The following is a 21,170-nucleotide window of genomic DNA, read 5'->3' as shown; positions in this document are numbered from 1 at the left end:
GCGCAACTTTATTTTGTCAATTATATCATTTCGCTACTGATTTACGTTAAGAGAATAGGCAGTTCGTCAAATCTACATGGAATCAATGACTTTGTACCTATATTGCTGATTAAACCCATTGTTCTTCCTTGCCAGAAAGATTTAGACGACAGGTCGAGTCGGAAAGTTATATTTTGCTAGTGTTTTGGGCATGCGAAAATGAAAGTAGAATGCGACGTAAAAAGTATATGCTGTGAAATTTGCTAGATTAGATCGTCTGCCACTATTTTTATCACTTCCCCGTTGCTCAGATGTTTTTGCGTTACATACAGTGACTGACTATGAATCTGTTTTTTTTTTTCGTCTAATCACACATTATTCAGTAATATAAACATAAATGTGAATACCAATGGTTCATTGCGAGTAATAACTCAAAATTTCGGCTTGCTTGACGCATGCGGCTGTGCACTTTCATCTTAAATTTCGGCCTTATAAAATCATTTTGACAAATTATTTACGAAAACAAAACTAGGGCCTTGCATTTTTAGTTTAATCATTTAAATCTCGATCAGTTTTTATAACTTAATCACTAAGTTATCGGTTATTTTCATACCGATGTACGATTTCAAATTTTCAAGATGGCGACGACTTCTGCATCGGCGCGTCATGAATGTGCTTCGTAATATTACAAATCAAGACATCGGTCGATTTTAATGAGTTTGGTATCATTCTAAAGCTTAAACGTTTATCTTATTATTTTTATACATGATATCCGTAAAGGAATAAAATAAATCTTGTAGATAAAATCGATATAAAATATTTTGAGTCTGGTCAATTTTCATGGGTTGGTCGGCGATCGGCAAACCTTCAATATTTTATTTTTAAAGGCCTAATTAGCGCATCGAAAATGTGCGATAATCAATCTACATTTTAAATGATTACAACCTTTTAAAATAATTATCGTTTAATTGACCGTTTCAATCATATCTTCCGTAAAAAGGCTACATGTTGCTTCTCCGTCGACGTGCTAAAAACAAACAAATTTTCATCTACTGTTCCCAATTAAACTATCATAAAACAGTAATTGATTGCATAATCCTGTCAGTTCTTAATCAGGATCATTCACGGTTGATGTACCCACGTGTCGACCTGTTGATCACAGCCGCTAATTGACGGTACAATACACGGAACATGGCCAGCGAACATCGGCTTTCCAGACTGGTTTTGAAAAGGCACTTGTCAAGATAAATATACAAGCTTCATAGAATAAAAGGGCACGTGGCGCAAACGGGCGGTTTGAAGGGCAGCTTGGCGGCACTTCAAACGGGGCATGGCGCTGCGCCATGTTAAAAAGACCTGCAGGAAACACTAATAGTGCGAGCCCTGAATGAGATGGCGGTTGGCACTGATGTTAAAAAGTTGTTTGACAATCCAGAACTGCAAGCTTTTGTCAACATGCAACATTACATTGGTTCTTGTTAGCTGATGTGTGTCAAAGTCTTTGTCCTTGCAGTGTTCGACTATTTGAAAGATATGCAGGTGTCAGTTAGTGGAGTAACAGGTTCAAGTTCCCCCCTCCACAAGTTAAATTTACATCAATAAAATTGACTAATTTATCTAAATCAAGTGAACAATTCAATAATTTCAAGAATCAAGTGAAAGTTAATTAAATGTGCAAGCATAAGCTGGTCACATGTATTACATTAAGCATATCAGTTTATCAGATTTGTTGGTTTTTTTTTTCATAATGCAAATCAGCTGACCAGGTCACTTACCAAATTCAGAGCTGTCATAAAGATGCCTTTCCATTTTGGAGCATTCTCATCTGAGAAAAAGTCATAGGTATTAGTATCACTGCTTGTACTTGTCTGAAACATAACTGTTCGTTAGATTAACTGTACAAAATTCTGTTAAATTGGAGGAAAACCCCCATCTTGGGAGGAGGATTCAGTGGTGTGTGACCTTCAATTCATTCTCCCTCTGAGAGAATGGATAAACATATAACAGCATGTTAATCGGTTGAAATATAGCGTTCGTAAATTCTCTTTGTTAGTAACTACACCATTGTGCGTGAGTATTCCCTGAAATTGCGTATTATGTGTTTACAAATCTGTTTCTTCCGCATAATCCTCAACCGGAAATAGGATCTAACAGTTGCGCCTGCGTAATAATTAGTCGTAAAATTAGAAAAAATGAAAATTAGAAATGAATATTGCACTTTCAGTCGGATTATAACATTCATTTTCAAACACTTCTTTTACTTCTGTATTTATTTATCGATAAAAATCACGCGAAAATAAAATAAAATTCTTTTACGACAAACCAATTAAGGGACAGTTTACGGTAGAACCTGTCATTCAATTGTATTTGTAAACAATAACCTTACAAATGAGATTGTAGTAATTTTAAAGAGTTATTCTGATGTGTCATTGAAATGAATGACATTGAAGATGAAGAAAAAGTTGTCACAGCGTGGCACAAAGCATTTAAAACAGGAACTGATTATGATCTATGGGGCCAACCTGTTGAAGCCATAGAGGATTACAAAAGGTTTGTCAATAATCCTCAAACAAGTTTTGCAATTCCTCAAACACCATACATGTCTTAGATTTAACGAATGAACTTTCATTTTTTATACTTAATTCTTTGCGGGCATGTTTGAGCATTCAGCAGGTCTAGGATTTTGTTGTTTTTACAGACATAATTCTGTAAATATATCAAAGAGCTAATATAATAGTATATAAAAATAAATAGATTGGCAACTTGAAAGGCATATACAATAGAGAAAATCTCGCCAACATCAAGTGGGAACTGAATGAGATCTTGCTTTACTGGTGTATGAATGGTGTCGTTAAAAACTTTCTATCAGATTATTTATTTATAATGATAATGGTGGTGTTTTATTATGTTACTAGTATTTACTACATGGGGAAGGAATGAATTTATGATCGGAAGTCGGAGAAATCAACAGTTGTCATTTGAAAATTGGACCCGATTCTGTTTATTATGTGCTGGTCGTATTGCCAGTGTAATACTTTAATAAGCATCTGTTCATTTGATCATGAGTGATCAAGTCAGCAGACGCTTCAATAAGATAACGCGGTGACACAAGCTTACACGAGATTATATCCTGTTGCCATTCTGTGTATTTTATACTTCTTTGAATATATGGACAATCCATAGGTTTAAAGCTTCTTAATTCAGTCTATAAATTTACAGAATGGGTATATGAAATCGCAATTTAAATCAAAACCGCATATTTAAACTTAAGATTTTAAGACTGCATGATTGTATATATGAAGGTTATTTGTGACATTCTGTCAATATTCTTGCATAAAAACTACTTTTTTCACTGGATCCGCCCATGTATAAACGGGAGAAAAATCGTGTGCAAACAAGGCAATTCACGTGCTGTTAATACATGATTTTTATTTTTAAAATGCTTTGCCAACGACGTATGTATGTATTTCTGCGCAGACTGATATTTGGCATATGCATCTTGTTTCTTCCATAATAACCTCTTCTTGTAGCATTATAGATACAATGTAATCCATAGTATGTTTAGCTGTATTAGTTTCCAACCCCAAACGTACTGCCCCCAACAATGTACGCTCTAGCTTCTCTTAGAGTTTACTCCCTTTACAAAGCGTCTGTTCAGTTATTGTAAATAACTGTGAATAAATAAGTATAGCGTGTAACTTGTGCTATTGCCCGTTTTTAGGTATTATATTAATGATTTTTGTTAGTATCAGTCGGTTTGTTTTTACCTGATTGTTCGCAGAATTCATATAATAAACCTCGAAAGCTAGTCACTAGCTTCGTACTCATCCGTACTCTGTTTGTTCGTACTCAAAATAATTAGAATGTAAAGTTGTTATTCTTAAAATAATTGTGTTCCTGTTTATCAAATTTTTAAGTTATATGCAAAATTATGTGTAATGTAACGTTTGTAATAACTAAAAATAAAAATGAGATGCTCAAAAACCTTCAAATCACGCTTTTAGTAGTGTTGTTGTTATGTGTGCCCCAGTTATGGATATTTAAAACATGTTTACCGTTTCCAAGAACAACAAGAATGGTAAATAAAAAATGTACCGGAATCGTCAAGTCATCACATATGAAAACAACGATTTAATCGTCGTGTAATGTTTTTTTATGCAAGAATAGCGACAATACACGTTTGTTTTGTGTATAAACGCCTGCAGAAGCCCTTGGGATATGTTTGTGACCTCGACCTTCGGTCTCGGTCACAAACAATCCCGCGGGCTTCTGCAGACGTTAATACACAAAAAAACGTGTATTATCCCTACATTGATGATTATTATTATTATTATTATACCAGACTTATATAGTGCCCTTTTCATGATAAACACGTTCAAAGGTGCTTTAAATATAGCAAACGCAGCCACACTGGGCGCAAAATTCATCCTCTACTAGTACAGACACAGAGCGATCTGACCAGAGGGACAGAGTGAGACAAAGCCCCCAGAACAGATAGAGAGAAATCCTGTCGGGCTAACTTAGTCTAGCTCTTTGCGAATAGACAGTCTGGTTTTTTATCATGCCCAGTGTATAGCACCAATACATGCGAAGCCGTCTTTCCTGGGAAGAATCAGTACAGGCCTCATAGTTAGGTGAGAGACACTCAAGAGCATCTTAGAAATTTCCAGTGTCTGGACCGGGATTTGAAACCCGGACCTCTGGATTGACAATCAAGGGTGTTACCACTAGACCACCGGCCCAACCGATGACTTTCAATTTTCGGAAAATGTGAAAAAATTAAAGTGATCCTAACTGTCTGAAACTCTCCTGCTAGTTTTATCTATGCGAGTAATAAGTGAAATGTTTCATTTTAACCTGTGGTTTTTATTTACATTATAATTTTTATAACAGATTTCATATACCCATTCTGTCAATTTACAGACTGAAAAATCTTTAGATTTATGGATTGTCCATATATTGACAGAATGTCTGTAAAAACAACGAAATCCTAGATCTGTTAAGATAATATCTGTTTACAGCATAGACCAATGTGAAATTAGGCACCTCTTATTCAATGGGAAAACCACAATCATATAGGATATTTTGGTCTTGAAGCTTTTCCACAGGAATGCTTATGTAGTACTTTCCATATATAAGGGGAGTTCTTTCTGTCAAGTTGTTTAAATCATGACATTATTTGCTTCCAGCCTAATAAGGAAATTTTGTTAAATTTTCTTTTTAAAAATTGTACAGTATTTGTAAAAAAAGAAAAAACTTATTAAATGAAAATTAGTCTCATGTGGTTTTTGATTATTGATCAATCAAATAATGCCATCTCACTTCAATTTAGTTCAAAGCAGTGTTGGTACTGATAGTGATTTCACAAAAAAGAAAGGGTAGGTAATTAAGTAGAAAGTATTTGTAAGTCCAACAGTTTGCAGGCTTTACTTGGACACATACATGTACAGTAATGATGTATACGGAAACTGTAGATTTTGGTTTCCCATATTACCAATTTTACAGGAGGCAGTGACTAACAAATCAGTAATGGAACCCAAAGTTCAGAGGTCCAGAAATCAGATCTTGATCTAGGCCCCACCCAGTCATTTGTATGTACAGGTTCAGTATTGTATTCAATTAATGAAATAACATTAAAGTTGCAGATAAATTGTCTTAGAGTTATGATTCAAAAACACTTACAAAATATCATTCAGTGCCAGGGTTCCAGTGGTAAAAAGTTGCTCATTATACATGGGAGTCAAGAATATCATTATTGAATATAAAATATTCATAATGACAACGAATTTTTCCAGAAGTCAGTAGAAGTATCAGGTCATCATTATTACACAAAAAAAAAAAAGACAAATCAATCATTTAGTGCACAGTGCTGTCCAATATTGTGTATTTCTCAGGATTGAAAGATTTCTTACAATGTAGTTCTGTTTTCTGTCACCTATAATATATTGAAACTCATCAAAGAAAACAAGCACTAATATACCAAAATTGTTCAACTATTTATTGGATTTTGAGGTAAAAATTGTTTATGCTAACTATTTACATAGTATCATCTCAATACTTTATTATTATATTGATTTCCAGACCTCTGGACCACAATGCAGTAAAAAATCTAATAGAGTATGTAAACCCAACACAGAACGTAATTTTAAGTAACAATCATTTCTTATTACAGGTTGTCTAAGCAGTTGCAGAAATTTTCATCTCCTGATAGCTCCACATTCACAGATGAACAAAAGGTACAAATGTATACTGTAATTACTAAACTCTGATCGGTGATTAAAACATAGCTTGTATAAATTAACTTAAATATTGTCTTGGAATAATGACAAAACAATATTTTGTCGAAGTATTTAAGTTTAATATTAATTCTTCTTTTTTTCAGAGGATCCTGGGAAAGATAGCGCTTTGTCTTGAGCTGAGATGTGAAGCTTTACAGGTATATTTCATTTTAGGGTAATTATTTGATAATTAACTATAACAAATTTTGTGTAGAATATTATTTACATTGGATATTTTTTATTTCAATCTTCATTGTGTAAATCTACTTAATTTATTTTATAGTATTGAAGGTAACTGTGCAAACTAATTAATACTCAAAAAGGATGATTTAAGTCTCATATTGAACTTGAAAAACAAATGAAGTAGTTTAATTTCATGATATTGTGAAGATTCAGCCAAAATGACTTTTTTTTCATACAAAAAATTCTGGACCCAAAATGAAATAAATGGAAATTTATAAATTTAGAAAAATAAAAAAACATTTATTTTGGTTTTTATTAGAAACCAGGTTCTGCAGAAGGAATATCCTTAGATGATTTAAAGAAAATAGAAACAAGTGAGTACATTGAACCATTAATATCGAGGCTTGAATGTTGGAAAGACCCATTGCTTAAACAAGCCCTTTTGCTAATCAATGTGATTATATATTTTACCTTTCTTAATTTGATGCCCCTGGCATCATAGACCATGGTGGCATATAGTGTTAAATTACCCATCTGTTTGTCCGCCACCTTTTTGTGTAATGGACACATCCTACAGTTTCCACCCAGAAATGAAATTAAGTGTATATGGGCATATTGTTTTGACTTGTATGTCAGATTTCTTTTATCTTAAGTAATGCGTCTCACAGGACTTTGAAATATTACAATTCTCCTACAGTTTCTGTCCAGTTCAAATGAAATTTAGTGTACTTCATCAATATGAAATGAACAAATACAAGTCATATTGCCAGAAATAAGATGTCTGATTAATTTTTATGGAGTTATGTCCCTTTTTTGGACTTTCAGTATTAAGCTAACCCTTTACCTTGCTTGTGTGCTCTTTTAGTCCAGTTCAGCTGAAACTTGGTATACAACAACAACGTCAACATGAAGTTGATATTATCATATTGCGAAGAGTTTTATGTGTAATTTACAGTAATGTTTCTTCACCCCCCCCCTCCAAAACAAAAAAAAACAACAAAAAAAACCCAACAATTTTTAGGAATGAGGGAGGCAGGCATTTAGAGTTGCTGTGGTCAATCCATCTGTCTGTCCACCTGAATTTATGTTGTGCATATCTCAAAAAGTATTTGACCAAGAGCCATCAAACCTCGCCGGATCGTTATTCAGCATTTGAAGTCGTGCACCTGGTGTTTTGTTTGAGATCTCACACAGTCAGACCAGAGTTATGGCCCAAGTCTTAATAAAAAGTATGCATAAAAGGGCTTAAAAACTTGTGGCACACATATTTTTAAACGTATTTGAGCTAAGGTCATGAACATTACAGGAATATTATTCAGGATGTGAAGTTGTGCTTCTGGGATTTGTTCGGGATTTCTATTGATCAGACTAGAGTTATGGCCCTTGATTGTCAAAAATATGCATAAAGGGCATACAAGTTTGCATTGCATGTATCTCAAACAATACTTGACTTATAGTCATAAAATGTTACAGGATTATTATATTGCATGTGAAGTCAGGATTATTACATTGCATGTGAAGTTGCACATCTGGTGCTCTTTTTGGATTTCATTCATCCAGGCCAGAGGTGTTGTCCTTGACATTGTGGAAAATACAAATAAAGTGCGTAAAAGTTGGTGGTCCATATATCTTTAAAAATACTTCACTTAGAGTCATGAAACCATTTAAGAATATTATTTAGCATGAAAATTTATGCACCTGAGTTTTTTTTTTTATTTCACTTTGCAAAACTGAAGTAATGGCTTTTGACTTTGTCAAAAATATGCATTAAGGGCATTAAAGTTTGTGTCCCATGTATCTGAAAATGTACTTGACCTCCTGTCTAATACCCCAGTCACACATACGGCGTGGATAGCTACGTCTAGCTACGGATAGAAACATAATAATCTGTATCGATCCGTATGGATTGGTACGGATTGGTACAGATTACTACTTTAAGGTACGGCTCAGGTACGGATCGATACAGATCGATACGGATTACTACATTTCTATCCGTGACTAGACAGCTATCCGCGCCGTATGTGTGACTGGGGTATTAACCCTTACCCTGCTAAATTTCTATAATGAACTTGTCCATCTTTCAATTTGGACAGTACTATTAACTGTTAAAAGGGGTGCTTACCAAAATGATATTGACTGAATGGCGAACAGTACAGACCATGATCAGCCTGCATGGATGTACAGGCTGATTTTGGTCTGCACTGGTCAGAAAGGCAGAATCCTTTGCGCCAGCAGGCTAAGGGTTAAAGCATTGGAGAATTGTTATATAGCATGTGAAGCTGTGCACTTGATATTCTCTTTGGGATTTAACTAAGCTAGACCAGGTTTATGGTCCTTGACTTAGTGAAAAATACACATAAAGTGCTTAAAAGTTTGTGTTACATATATTTTAAAAATATTTCACTTAGAGTCATGAAACCATGAACAGTGACCGGCATTGGGTGCACCTGTGTCCTACAGGCCGACATCTAGTTTTAGGATATTGTGGCTGGGTGTGAGCCATGGAGGACATGCTCTCTTGTTGGTTAGATATCTTCCCTGACCGGTTTCGTTCAGCAGTTGTGAACTTCTTCAGAGGACTTGACCATAATGACTAGGCAAGTTTGGTTTGCATTATGTGCAGTGTGACGCTGCATTCTGCTTATTTACTCTCTGGTGCCGGCCGGTGCCGGAGCCGGTATGAGGCCGGTTTTGCTTTTACATGGCTTTCTGGGATACTCCTGGTGCCGGCTTGGTGCCGGTTTCTATTTTTAGCGATGCTGTGGTGCCAGTAGTGATCTATTTTTAGGTGGTGCCGGTTTTAATCTATTTTTAGATTTTCAGATCGGTGCCGCTGGTGCAGTGATCTATTTTTGGTGGTGCCGGTTTTAATCCATTTTTAGATTTTTAGATTGGTGCCGGTGGTGCCAGAAATGATCTCTTATTGGTGGAGCCGGTATGGCACAGTTTATATTAGATCGTGGGCAAATTTGATCAAGAGTATGGGGAAAACGTAGAGTATTTTATGCAAACAGGACACTTATCTTGGGTTTAGCTTATTTTTTATTTTTGCAGTTATTTTCAGGGCAAGGTGGATGCATAGTTCAGTACTACAAGGCTGATGTACAGCTTCTCCACATATCTCTCTGGGGTGGCGACTTGTTTGTAAATTAGTTATATTTTGTTACTGTTCAGACCGTCTTCTACATCTATATACATGATATAGTCTAGTTTTTAGCTCGACTATACGAAGTATAAGGAGAGCTATCCTACTCGCCCCGGCGTCGGCGTCGGCGTCTTTCCGCGTCCCTACCTTGGTTAAAGTTTTGGTGCACTTTCTCTTTTTTCAACATATCTCTGTAATTACTTGATGGATTTGATTCAGACTTGAAATACTTATTCCTCATCATCATCCACATCATCTGACATAAGGGCCATAACTCTGGCACCAATATTTCATGAATTATCCCCCCTTTTCACTTAGATGTTCAGGTTAAAGTTTTGATGCACTTTCACTCTATCTCTGTTATTACTGAATGGATTTGATTTAAACTTAAAATAGTTGTTCAACATCATCACCCACATCATATGACACAAGGTGCATAACTCTGGCACCATTTTTTCATTAATTATTCCCCCTTTTTACTTAGAATTTCAGGTTAAAGTTTTGGTACACTTTCATTCTACCTCTGTTATTACTGAATGGATTTGATTCAAACTTAAAATAGTTGTTCAGCATCATCACCCACATCATATGACACAAGATGCATAACTCTGGCACCATTTTTTCATGAATTATTCTCCCTTTTTACTTAGAATTTTAGGTTAAAGTTTTGGTACACTTTCACTCTACCTCTGTTATTACTGAATGGATTTGATTCAAACTTAAAATAGTTGTTCAACATCATCACCCACATCATATGACACAAGATGCATAACTCTGGCACAATTTTTCATGAATTATTCCCCTTTTTACTTAGAATTTCAGGTTAAAGTTTTATGCACTTTCACTCTATCTCTGTTATTACTGAATGGATCTGATTCAAACTTGAACAATTGTTCAACATCATTACCCTTATCATATGATGCAAGGTGCATAACTCTGGCACCAATTTTTCATGAATTATTTCCCCTTTTTACTTAGAATTTTTGGTTAAAGTTTTGATGCACTTTCACTCTGTCTCTGTTATTACTGAATGGATTTGATTCATACTTAAAATAGTTGTTCAACATCATCACCCACACCATATGACGCAAGGTGCATAACTCTGGCACCATTTTTTTTTTATTAATTATTCCCCCTTTTTACTTAGAATTTTAGGTTAAAGTTTTGATGCACTTTCACTCTGTCTCTGTTATTACTGAATGGATTTGATTCAAACTTAAAATAGTTGTTCAACATCATCACCCACACTATATGACACAAGCTGCACAACTCTGGCACCAATATTTAATGAATTATGCCCCTTTTTGCTGAGGATATACTTATATAGTGTTTTGATACATTTTATCTTTACCACTTTTATTACTTTAAGTTGATATTTTTGACACAGACTGAGCATCTATTGTGCAATATCTTCTTCCACAATTGGAGTCATTAAACACTCCAGTGACAGCTCTAGTTTCCTCAGATGTGCCCAGTTTCACTATCCAGCATCGAAATAGTCGAGCACGCTGTCTCCTGTGACAGCTCTTGTTAATGTTTCCCCCTTGACATCTAGTTTTACTTTAAATTATATTATTATTCTATCAAGCATTTCAAGGGACATGTGTCATACAGTGTTGTCATCATTCTTGTTCATTTCAGCTTTAAAGAATTTATTTAAGCAGAGGTCAAAAGATTTTCCTGTAGATGTACTTGCAGCACAAATAGAATCTCAGAATAAACACCCAGAAAAATTGTAAGTGACCAAGTGATTATCCTTGTCGGCATGGTAGTTTATTTACAGTTTTTTTCTACATATTTTTATTTTGGTCTAGGTATTGTAGTCTGTGATATTGTTTATTTCTTTGCTCAGACCTTTGTAATTTACTGGTATTCTCATTTTTTTTGTATTAAGGAAGACAGATTTTAAAACTCATCAGATATCTAAATTGAATATTATGATGTTTAATTGATATGAAGCGCAAGAGCACCAGAGTTATAATAACATCTCTAAGTGATAACGCACCTTAATGATAACATGCTGCTGTTGATGGCATCTGCATGTACTCAGAGAGAACGTTTCTTAGATGACCTTATAGTTGTTCTGTCTGGTGAACAGAATGACAAGAAAGCAGATTCTAATGTTAAAAAAAAAAACGAAAATATGTTGAATTAATAAAAAGAACTTGTTAAAAAATGGAAAGGAAGTATAACGTTAATATAAGAAATGAAATTATTTTTCCTGAGTTCATGCAAAATGGAACAACAGAATATGATCAGCAAATAAACCATGAATCGTGCTTCTAATAAAATGAGAAAACCAACATAGTGCGTTTGCGCATCTGCGCAGTCTCACAGGTCAGGATCCATGCTGTTTGCTTTCAAAGCCTATTGCAATTAGAGAAACCGTTAGCGAACAGCATGGATCCTGACCAGACTGCGCAGGCTGGTCTGGATCCATGCTGGTCGCAAATGCACTATGTTGGTTTTCTCATGGTGTGGCTCAAATTAAATTTTCAGTTCATGCAAAATGAACGACAGGATTTGACGGCAAATTAACCATGAATTAATGGATTTGGCAATTGTATTCTTTCATTCATCTCCCATTAACTCTGAAAAAAATAATTTCATTTCATAATTATCACCACATAAGAGTTTCTACTTTCAGTGTTAGTGGTTAAATTGTGACATACAGTTTTTGCCATTTTTGAGAGTAGGAAGTTTTTTGCAAAAATAAATTTACGATAAGTTTAAGACAAAATTTATAATTTGAAATTGGAGAATTAAATTTTGGTAAGCCTGCAGGTGTAACCAATCATTTAAAGAAAAAGGATTGTACAGAATAACTTGAAAATACTAATTCATCAAAATAATATCTCTCGCAAACATTTACTTTTTAGAAAATATCTTCTATCAGACATTCACATAATTATACAGTGAGGTAAAATTCAGATTCAGCATGACTGTAATGTCATAAATTGTGCTGACATACTCATTCCTATGGTATTGACAGAGTATCTTTTAATGAAGAACTAATCATTTGGGTCTAGGAGTTTTCAAAATATCATCTAGGACAACAGGTCAAGTGAGAGTAGAACTACATGTTGAATGTGCACATAGATTCCTAGCCTGTTTCTTTAAAACTACCTTGAGTAGTGTGTATAGGGGAAGGTTTTAGCTAGCTGCATGTAGATATGTTGTGGTTTCTATATTGTTTAGATATTTAGTTTCTGTCTTAAAGGTTACCTGATCTAGATAATGAAGAGGATAGACAGCCACTTAGAGGTAAATATATTCTGTCTTCTTTTGTAGCTCTTTGCCTGTTATAGTGGCCTTGTATATCTTAGTTTCCAACTTAAAAATAGCATAATTTTAATTAAAAGTCTTACCAAATATTAATTTACACAATTAGATTCTCTTTATGTTATGTTTTTTTTTGTGAAATTTATATGTTTCACTCCTTGTCTTGAAGAGTACGAAAATAGTGTACATACATGTACTATGTAAATCATTTATATGAATTTGTGTGTATTATTTTCCTTAAATTTCGTTGTTGAATCATTCTACAGAATTAATTCCAAATGGACAAGTAAACCATTCAATTTATTTTAAACACTTGAAATCGACAAATTCATATCCCTACTGAACGTGTATTGCTTTTGTGCGCAGGAAATAGATGATTTCACAGTAGTATAAGTTTTATGCTATCGATATATAATGTAGAACAGTGTTTCAGCAGTAGAGTGTAGACCAGAATTCTTTGTAACTCTTTATACTGATTTTATTTTAACTTGTGATGAAAATTTGAAGCATACTGTAAAAATATCAATTTGTTAGGGTTTTGGTCAAAACTGCTTTTTCATAGGAACATGAATTCTTTGGTTTCTTATTTAGGACATTACCAGAATAAGAATTTCATTTGTTTGTTGAGACTTAATTTCATGCATTGGCACAGTCACAAAATCTGTGAAAATAAGTTAATCACAAATATTAATGGTTTTACAGTATTTGAAACATATGAGAGGTGCTTTACTAGTACTGGTATATGTGTTGGTGACTAGACCCAGCATGGCTCAAACTTGTGACCTCCAAGTGAAGTGCCCCTGCACTTTTGTTATAATGTAATGTAAAATTGTATTATATAGTATGATGAAAGAGCATTCTGTAACTGTGGATGCATTTAACATGTACATGTATAATTGGATGTCAGTGAACAAACAATAACTTTGTATTTTATAATAAGTCCCCTACTGGTTGAAAACCAGTTTCGGGGACTATAGGAATGCACTTTTCCGTCATTCCGTCCGTCCGTCCGTTCGTCTGTCCGTCCGTCTGTCCGTCCGTCCGTCCGCAATTTCGTGTCCGGTCCATAACTCTGCCATCCATGAAGGGATTTTAATATTACTTGGCACAAATGTTCCCCATGATGAGACGACGTGTCATGCGCAAAACCCGGACCCCTAGCTCAAAGGTCAAAGGTCAACAGGGCTTTTTTCCTGTCCGGTCCACAACTCTCCCATCCTTGAAGGGATTTTAGTATTACTTGGCATAAATGTTCCCCATGATGAGATGATGTGTCATGCGCAAATCCCGGACCCCTAGCTCAAAGGTCAAGGTCACAATTGGAGGTCAAAGGTCAACAGGGCTTTTTTCCTGTTCGGTCCATAACTCTCCCATCCATGAAGAGATTTTAATATTACTTGGCACAAATGTTCCCCATGAGGAGACGACGTGTCATGCGCAAAACCTGGACCCCTAGCTTAAAGGTCAAGGTCACAATTGGAGGTCAAAGGTCAACAAGGCTTTTTTCCTGTCCGGTCCATAACTTTCCCATCTATGAAGGGATTTTAATATTACTTGGCACAAATGTACCTCATAATAAGACGATGTGTCATGCACAACTTTCAGACCCCTAGCTCAAAGGTCAAGGTCACACTTAGCAGTCAAATGTTAACATAGCATGAACAGGGTCTGTTTCGTGTCCGGTCCATAACTCTGACATTCATTAAGGAATTTTAATATCAGTTAGCACAAGTGTTCCCCATGATGAGACGACGTGTCATGGGCAAATCCCAGACCCCTAGCTCAAAGGTCAAGGTCACAATTGGGGGTCAAAGGTCAACAGAGTTTTTTTCCTGTCCCGTCCATAACTCTGCCATCCATGAAGGGATTTTAATATTACTTGGCACAAATGTTCCCCATGATGAAACAACATGTCATGCGCAAAACCCAGACCCTTAGCTCAAAGGTCAAGGTCACAATTGGAGGTCAAAGGTCAATAAGGTTTTTGCCCTGTCCGATCCAGAACTCTGTCATCCATCAAGGGATTACAATATTAGTTGGCATAAATGTTTCCCATGATGAGACGACGTGTCATGCGCAACACCCAATACCCTAGCTCAAATGTCAAGGTCACACTTTGAGATCAAAGGTCAAGAGGATTTTTTTCCTGTCCGGTCTATAACTTTGTCATGCAAAGCAGGATTTAGATATCAGTTGGCACAAATATTCCCCTGGTTGAGACAACATGTCATGCGCAAGAACCAGGTCCCTAGGTCTAAGGTCAAGGTCATATTTAGAGGTCAAAGGTCAAATTCAAGAATGACTTTGTACGGGACATTTCTTCTTCATGCATGGAGGGATTTTGATGTAACTTGGACCAAATGTTCACCACCATGAGGCACCCTTGCTTTTAGAATTACGTCCCTTTGTTGTTACTATAAATAGATTTTATTGTAACTTTTTTATTACTGGCGGTAGAGAAAAATCGAGGCCACTTTTCTGTGGTACAGCATGCATGTTACATCCAATTTTTAGGTGTATTTTGACCTATCTCTACCTGGTAAAGAGTTTCTTGTGGACTTGTATTATATAGATTTTTTTTTTTTTTTTTTTTTTTTTTTTTTAAAGATTAATTTCCCTTTGTTGTTACTATAAATAACTTACATGATAACATTTTTATAATCAGCCAAAAAAATTCAATATGAAAACAACTGTAGGTTTTTATATATATAAATTTTAATCCAAGTGTTTTGTTATAACATATTGTATATAGAGTACAATATTGTTTATACATCATTGACAGATATCAGTTCATTATGTTATACTGCAGTAGAGAAAATTAGGTGCCTTCCAGTAGGGGACTTTGTATTGCATGGCAATACTTCATTCACTTGTTAATTTTTGTTATGCACTTTATTCATTATGTTCTAATGTTTTGTTGTTGACACCTTGTAAACTAGTCAGATGCTTTTGCTATTTACAGAAAGAGGTAGCCTGCTTCCAGAGCCAATGTCATTTGGTGGGAAACCAGTATTGTCTATACGAATACTCAAGATTGGCCTGAAGGATGCCAAGCAGTATATAGATCCATTCATTTCTGTCTACGTAAAAGGTTTGTTTGAATCTTTAGCGAGGGTTTTGCTTCTATTTGCAAGAATTTATAAACCGTTTTGCCTTAGACAACAGCATTCTGTTAGCATAATATTCCTCAATTTCTTACCTTATCAAACTTGTTCTTTACATATAAGTGACAACTTATAGGTAACACGAAAAAGAAAAGAAAGAAAAAAGTAAGCAAGAAACATTTTTCATTCCCAAGAACAAAACCTCATGAAATAGTATTCGGAAGTTTTCTACAACTGTGCAGGCTTCCTCTAGTATGAAAAAAAAAAAAATTTTCAAGTAAGGTTTAATTACCATTATTTCGACATTAATTGATGTTTCACTAACTTTTGATTAGATTGCATTTAAAATGTTTTAAACTTACATTTTTCTGCCTGTAGATAACCTTGGTGCCGACTTAACAACACATCAGGACACTCCTGTTGCCAATTGTAAAGAAGATACCTATGTTGTGTTCAATGTTGATGTTCACGTCCAGAAAACTTTAGACAGTCTTCCGCCAGGTATAGATCCTTTTAATAATGTTTTTCTGTGCTTTATTGAAATATATTGGTAGATTACATTTGAAACTTTGAGTTTTAAACAGTGGGATTTTTCATATTATAATTGTCACTGTTATGGAAGTACACTTGATCGTGAGAGAAAATGAATTATATTTAACCAGAAATTATTTCCAAAATATACCTCTATAAAGATACAGAAGTATATAGGTACCTACAAAGTGCTAAGGTTATGTGCTCCACCATATTAAAATGTAAAAGAAATCTAAAGGAATGATTCAACCATTTTCCCAGTATTAGCACTGTGACGCCATGATTTTAGGTTTGATGTTGCTCTATGCTTGTTACATTGGCAATTTGCATGTATAAAACTGGCACAGTTGGTAAAAACCGTTGACTAGTAATGAAATAAAAAGAAAATATGTTTGTTTTACATGTAAGATTTAAATATTCACACATGAACATCAGATTTAAATTTTCATTTGTGGCTGCACTCATTAAGATACTCACTCGGTGAAAGATATTTTGATCTTACACAGAAACAAAACTTTTCAATAACTCTTGTCCTGGAATGGTGTGTTACTTGTCATTATTCAGTATATCTAGGACTTGCCTGCCTTATTTTTAAATGTAGGTGAAAAAGGCACATATATTTCATTGTCTTTATTCTATACAGAAACTGTTATAGATGTAAAGGAATCACAACACATGGACAAGATAATAACTCAGATGTATGATATCAAGTTATTGAAGTTGACAGAATGCAAAACAGTAAATCCCACAGTAAAATAGTACATCAAGCAGTGAAATAGAAAATCACACAGTAAAAATAATATATCACACAGTAAAATAGTACATCATGCAGTGAAATAGTAAATCACACAGTAAAATAGTACATCATGCAGTGAAATAGAAAATCACACAGTAAAAATAGTAAATCACACAGTAAAAGAGTACATCATACAGTGAAGTAGTAAATCACACAGTAAAATAGTACATCATGCAGTGAAATAGAAAATCACACATTAAAATAGTAAATCACACAGCAAAATAGTACAGCATGCAGTGAAAAAGTAAAACACACAGTAAAATCATACATCATGCTGTGAAAAAGAAAATCTCACTGTAAAAATAGTACATAACACAGTAAAATAGTAAAATCACACATTAAAATAGTAAATCACACAGTAAAAGAGTACATCATACAGTGAAGTAGTAAATCAGACAGTAAAATAATACATCATGCAGTAAAATAAAAAATCACACATTAAAATAGTAAATCAAACAGTAAAAGAGTTCATCATACAATGAAATAGAAAATTACACAGCAAAATAGTATATCATGCAGTGAAATAGAAAATCACACTGTAAAAATAGTACATAACACAGTAAAATAGTAAAATCACACATTAAAATAGTAAATCACACAGTAAAAGAGTACATCATACAGTGAAGTAGTAAATCACACAGTAAAATAATACATCATGCAGTAAAATAGAAAATCACACATTAAAATAGTAAATCACACAGTAAAAGAGTTCATCATGCAGTGAAATAGAAAATTACACAGCAAAATAGTATATCATGCAGTAAAATAGAAAATCATACATTAAAATAGTAAATCACACAGTAAAAGAGTACGTCATACAATGAAATAGAAAATTACACAGTAAAATAGTACATCATGCTGTGAAATAGAAAATCACACTGTAAAAATAGTACATAACACAGTAAAATTATAAAATCACACATTAAAATAGTAAATCACACAGTAAAAGAGTACATCATACAGTGAAGTAGTAAATCACACAGTAAAAGAGTACATCATGCGTTAAAATAGAAAACCACATAGTAAAAATAGTACATCACACTGTAGAATGGTAAATCAGACAGTTGAATAGTACATCACAAAGTAAAATAGTAAATCACACAATAAAATAGTAAATTACATACAGTCAAACTTTATTCGCTTGAACTTGACGGGACTGGATTTTTGTTTTACAAGTTATCAGTAGTTTGAGCAATCGAACAATATACATTATACAGCTACTTACCCGGGACCTTGACAATGAGTTCAAGCGAAGGGCAGTGCATGAATTATCTGAGTCTGAGTGAACAAAGTTTGACTGTAGTGAAATTGTAAATCACACAGTAAAATAATACACCACAATATAAAATAATAAATCAAGTTACAGAGTAAAAGGAAATCACACAATGAAATAGTAAATCACACAGTAAAATACATCATAATTATAGTAAAATAGTACATCACACAGTAAAATTGTAAATCACACAGTAAAATAGTACATCATGGAGTTAAATAAAATATCACACAGTAAAAATAGTAAATCAGACAGTAAAATAGCACATCATACAGTAAAATGGCAAATTACACAGTAAAATTGTAAATCACACAGTGAAATAGTACGCCATGCAGTTAAATAGTAAATTAGACAGTAAAAATAGCACATCACACAGTAAAATAGTACATCATGGAGTTAAATAGAATATCACACAGTAAAAATAGTAAATCAGACAGAAAAATAGCACATCATACAGTAAAATAGTAAATCACACAGTAAAATTGTAAATAACACAGTGAAATAGTACGCCATGCAGTTAAATAGAAAATTACACAGTAAGAATAGCACATCACACAGTAAAATAGTACATCACACAGTAAAATAGCAAATCACACAGTAAAATTGTAAATCACACAGTGAAGTAGTATGTCATGCAGTTAAATAGAAAATTATACAGTTAAAATAGCACATCACACAGTAAAATAGTAAATCAGACAGTAAAATAGTACATCACACAGTAAAATAGTAAATCAGACAGTAAAATAATACATCACATAGTAAAGTAAAAATAATACTGTAACATCACATACTGGTAGTAAAGTAATAAATTACACAGTTACATAGTAAAACGAAATCACACAATGAAATTGTAAATCACACGGTAAAATTGTAAAAGTACATCATGCAGTAAAATAGAAAATCACAGAGTAAAATAGTACATCACACAGTAAAATAGTAAATTATACAGTAAATTAGTACATCACACAGTAAATTAGTACATCACACAGTAAAATAGTAAATTGTACAGTAAATTAGTACATCACACAGTAAAATAGTAAATTGTACAGTAAGTTAGTACATCACACAGTAAAATAGTAAATTATACAGTAAATTAGTACATCACACAGAAAAAAATAGTAAATTATACAGTAAATTAGTAAATCACACAGTAAAATAGTAAATTGTACAATAAAATAGTAACTTACACAGTAAATCGGTCAATTCCAAGCACCAAGTGGCAGTACTTCACTAACACACATTTGAGTAAACTTTTTACGACTATTTCAGGCTATGCCATTTTCTTTGAATTCAAACACTACAAGCCAAAGAAAGGTAGTGTAAGTACACGGTGCTGGGCCTTCATGGAGAGTGATGAAATCAAAGAGGGATCAGCTGTACTTGAACTGTTAGTAGCCAGTTTTCATTTTCCCTTAAATGTACCACTGTTTGGTTTTCTTTAGAGGAAAATTTATTTGAATTTTATGGTAGTGTTTCTAGCTTTGAATAACAAGAGCTCCAGAAAGTGTTTGATAGTAACCAATTAAGTTCAGCACCAGTTGTATGGCCTGCTGGATAAGTTATTAATTATTAGCCATAATTAAAAAAAAAATCTGGTTAAAAGGGGTATGTCATTGTGCCAGTGGGATGGTATGGGTGTCAGATTGATAAAATTCTGCTCAATAACTTTAGTTTGGGTGGAGATATTTAAATGGAATTTGGCCTATAAGTATCTTATATCATATGATGATTGGGATTGCATTTGGGTTCAGAGGAGTGAAGGTCACTGTTACTAAAAAAATGAAGAAATAGTTTCTGCTCAATAACTTTAGTTTGGATTGATGTATTGAAATTTTACTTGGCTTGTAGTAGGCTTATAAACCAAGGTTGGGATTGTATATGGGATCCATGGGGTCAAGTTCAGGATCAGAATAACTTAATCCGCATACTTTGAAAATTCCACTGTGGCACTGAACACTACATTTGGAAGGCAGCAGATGGGTAGTGGTTCTTATCCCAGTCACAGTTTATTATTTTCTTTTTTATTGAAAAGAAGAAAAAACTATATAGATGCCATAGGGTCAAGGTCAAAGTCGGTGTTATTAAAAATAGAGAAGAAAATGTTCTCTGTGATCATCAAAAAGGTAATGTCAATTATTATACCTTTAATAATGAAATCTGTTAAAATCTAGTTATATAGAGGATTGAAATTGGTTATGTAATAATTTGGTCATTTAGCAAGTGATCAAAATAGTTTTGTCTTTATTTGGCTACACCTATATCTCAGCAAACCTTTATTTTGATGCTTTTTCACAATAATCTTTGTTGTTACTACATGGATTTGATTCAACTTAAAATAGATGTTGCACCCCACCCCACAATATAAGACACAAGGTTCATAACTCTGGACTCGTTTATGAATTATACCATTTTATACTTAGAATTTCAGGTTAAAGTTGTGATGCACTTTCACTCTATCTGAGATATTCAATTTTATTTAAACTTTATTTAGCTGTTCCACACTATTGAACTATTCCATGGATTATATCCCTTATATAGTAAGTTAATGTTTTGATACACTTTCACGCTATCTCTGTTATTACTAAATACATTTGACTCA

General features: G+C 33.9%; 2 protein-coding genes across 2 annotated transcripts in view; one reads left to right on the top strand and one right to left on the bottom strand.

Annotated features, from left to right (window-relative positions):
- The window catches only part of LOC123530053 (son of sevenless homolog 1-like), a 40,018-nt gene extending 37,904 nt beyond the window's left edge, over positions 1 to 2,114 (bottom strand). The window contains exon 1 of the mRNA XM_045310744.2: positions 1,755 to 2,114. Within this exon, the coding sequence (XP_045166679.1) occupies positions 1,755 to 1,856 (102 nt within the window). The 5' untranslated portion in view covers positions 1,857 to 2,114. The remainder of the gene's footprint in view (positions 1 to 1,754) is intronic.
- Positions 2,115 to 2,234: 120 nt separating this feature from the next.
- The window catches only part of LOC123530061 (axin interactor, dorsalization-associated protein-like), a 28,399-nt gene continuing 9,463 nt past the window's right edge, over positions 2,235 to 21,170 (top strand). Inside the window, exons 1-9 of the mRNA XM_045310755.2 lie at positions 2,235 to 2,529; positions 6,152 to 6,215; positions 6,362 to 6,415; positions 6,760 to 6,814; positions 11,227 to 11,320; positions 12,806 to 12,849; positions 15,830 to 15,958; positions 16,350 to 16,472; positions 19,841 to 19,958. Coding sequence (XP_045166690.1) covers positions 2,414 to 2,529; positions 6,152 to 6,215; positions 6,362 to 6,415; positions 6,760 to 6,814; positions 11,227 to 11,320; positions 12,806 to 12,849; positions 15,830 to 15,958; positions 16,350 to 16,472; positions 19,841 to 19,958 — 797 coding nt within the window. The 5' untranslated portion in view covers positions 2,235 to 2,413. The remainder of the gene's footprint in view (positions 2,530 to 6,151; positions 6,216 to 6,361; positions 6,416 to 6,759; positions 6,815 to 11,226; positions 11,321 to 12,805; positions 12,850 to 15,829; positions 15,959 to 16,349; positions 16,473 to 19,840; positions 19,959 to 21,170) is intronic.

Source organism: Mercenaria mercenaria, chromosome 1 (genome assembly GCF_021730395.1).
Source record: "Mercenaria mercenaria strain notata chromosome 1, MADL_Memer_1, whole genome shotgun sequence".
NCBI classification, from domain to species: domain Eukaryota; kingdom Metazoa; phylum Mollusca; class Bivalvia; order Venerida; family Veneridae; genus Mercenaria; species Mercenaria mercenaria.
Note: the sequence above shows the minus strand (reverse complement) of the source record. Positions and strands in the feature narration are given on the sequence as shown.